General features: G+C 33.8%; 1 protein-coding gene across 4 annotated transcripts in view; it reads right to left on the bottom strand.

The window, feature by feature from the left end:
- Nucleotides 1–110: 110 nt before the first annotated feature.
- The window catches only part of LOC106879613 (uncharacterized), a 354,338-nt gene continuing 352,482 nt past the window's right edge, over nucleotides 111–1,966 (bottom strand). For all 4 annotated transcript variants that reach the window (XM_014929269.2, XM_052968137.1, XM_014929265.2 and 1 more), the window contains one exon: nucleotides 111–1,195. In XM_014929269.2, coding sequence (XP_014784755.1) covers nucleotides 1,052–1,195 — 144 coding nt within the window. In that variant the 3' untranslated portion in view covers nucleotides 111–1,051. The remainder of the gene's footprint in view (nucleotides 1,196–1,966) is intronic.

Genomic DNA, 1,966 nt, shown 5'->3' with positions numbered 1-1,966 from the left:
ATATATATATATATATATATATATATATATACATATATATATATATATACACACACCTGGAAATTTACGGTTAACATTTACAGGAATACGAAATTAAAAGAAACACTGAGTGAAATAAGAAGGAATAAATTTATTTTAATATTATGGAATTGATTTAAAAGAGGAATCCCTAATAAAATAAAATCTCAAAATATACACCTGACTTTTTGATTTGTTTTTGTTTATCTTTTTGGAAAAATTATCAAAAGCACAAGTCCTATTAATTAGTGCATAAGTCAATCAATTAGTAGATGTCTGGCAAGTGCACATAAATACAATTAACTTCCTTTAAATTTTTTTAAAATTTAGTAACAGAGCAACAAAATCAATCAATGAAGGAAAAAGTTAAAGTAAATTACTTATAATTATCATTCATAATGTAACCACAATGATAACGGTGCTTGAAAATTTGTGTAAAAAAATACGTACCCTCTGGGGGTTTAATGAGTGCTTCCATGCGTAAAATCTTTACATTAAAATACATATAAATTAAACTGGGATGATGAAAAAAGGGGATAACTTCTTGAATTGATTTTTTTTTTCTTACTTTTTAGAGAACAATGTCATTATTATTATTTATTAAAATAAATTGTATTAGAAAATTCTATTTGCACAACCATTAGTTTTCTTTATCTTACCGGTGCTATATGAATTGTCTTAGTTTAGCATTTGAGGGTCAAACCTGCGTAAATAGTTAAGCAATTCATATTCTCTAACCTATATATCAACCGAACTGCATCTTTCACAATGATTCTTTGAGAAGAAAGTGAAATGAATTGATGAAAAATATTTTTATTTTTGTGAGTGTGTGTATGTGGCTGCATGTTTCTCAACAGATTTCAATAGCAGAGATTAGAAATTCTCAGAGACAAATTGACAGACGGACAGACAGAGAGAAGGGTAAGAGAAAATTTGTAGAGAGAAGGAAAGGAAATGATACATTAGTACCACAAGCAAATTATGTGATGCGATAGAAGAGATGAAAAAGAGAAGAAAAAAGTCTGAATGTGATCTATGAATCACACGACAATCTCCAAGCGTTCAACCTGCGAAGCTTGATTAGAGTACTGAAGCCTTTTGTAATGCGTTTGCACACCGTTTGCTTGACGCGCTTCCCACGTGATCGGTTACGAACATACTCCACATGAAATACAGCCTGAAATAGAATAAAAACAAATTTATTAATATACATACAAATACAGCTGAGAAAAGACGAAAGTCATGTCAGTGGAAGAAGAAAATCCTATCAAGATACAAGAGAAAATAATACACGTGTAGATGAGGTTAAGAGATTCACATACTTGCGCAGCAGCATTTCCAACAGGGATGACACAGTGCAATACGTACTGAGCAAAACTGGAAAAGCAGGTTCTATCTTTAGGAGACTCAGAAACACGTGACAATCTAATCAGATGATTCTAAGAAGCAAGACACTTTTGTATAATTCTTTGGTCATCCCGATTGCCATCTACGCCAGTGGACCGTGGAAGATGACGTTAGGAATCGTCCAGAAGCTAGATGTTTACACCAAAGGTTCTTCCGCAAAGTTCTTAACATCTCTTGGCAAGTCAGAATAACCAATGAAGAAATCTACGGGAGAACTAAACATAAAATACTATGCATCACAGTGAAAGAGCGCCGTCTGAAGTTTCTTGGTCATGTCTTTAGAATGCCATCCACAAAACAGCCAAAACCCTCCCACGATTGGAAGCCTGAAGGGGGGGGAGGAAACGTGGACGACTACTGATAACATGGAAGCGGACAGTTCTGAAGGATCTATTTGCAGAGAGGTTGAGCTGAGACGATGCCAAATCTCTTGCAGAAGATCGCAGAGGATGGAGATCGTTTGCTGTTGTCTGATGGAACTGGAAAACATATGCTTACCTAAAAATACATACATACATACATACATACATATATATATATA

This window comes from Octopus bimaculoides, chromosome 1 (assembly GCF_001194135.2).
Source record: "Octopus bimaculoides isolate UCB-OBI-ISO-001 chromosome 1, ASM119413v2, whole genome shotgun sequence".
In the NCBI taxonomy this organism is placed as follows: Eukaryota; Metazoa; Mollusca; class Cephalopoda; order Octopoda; family Octopodidae; genus Octopus; species Octopus bimaculoides.
The sequence above is the reverse complement of the archived record's forward strand: the minus strand, read 5'-3'. Positions and strand labels throughout refer to the sequence as shown.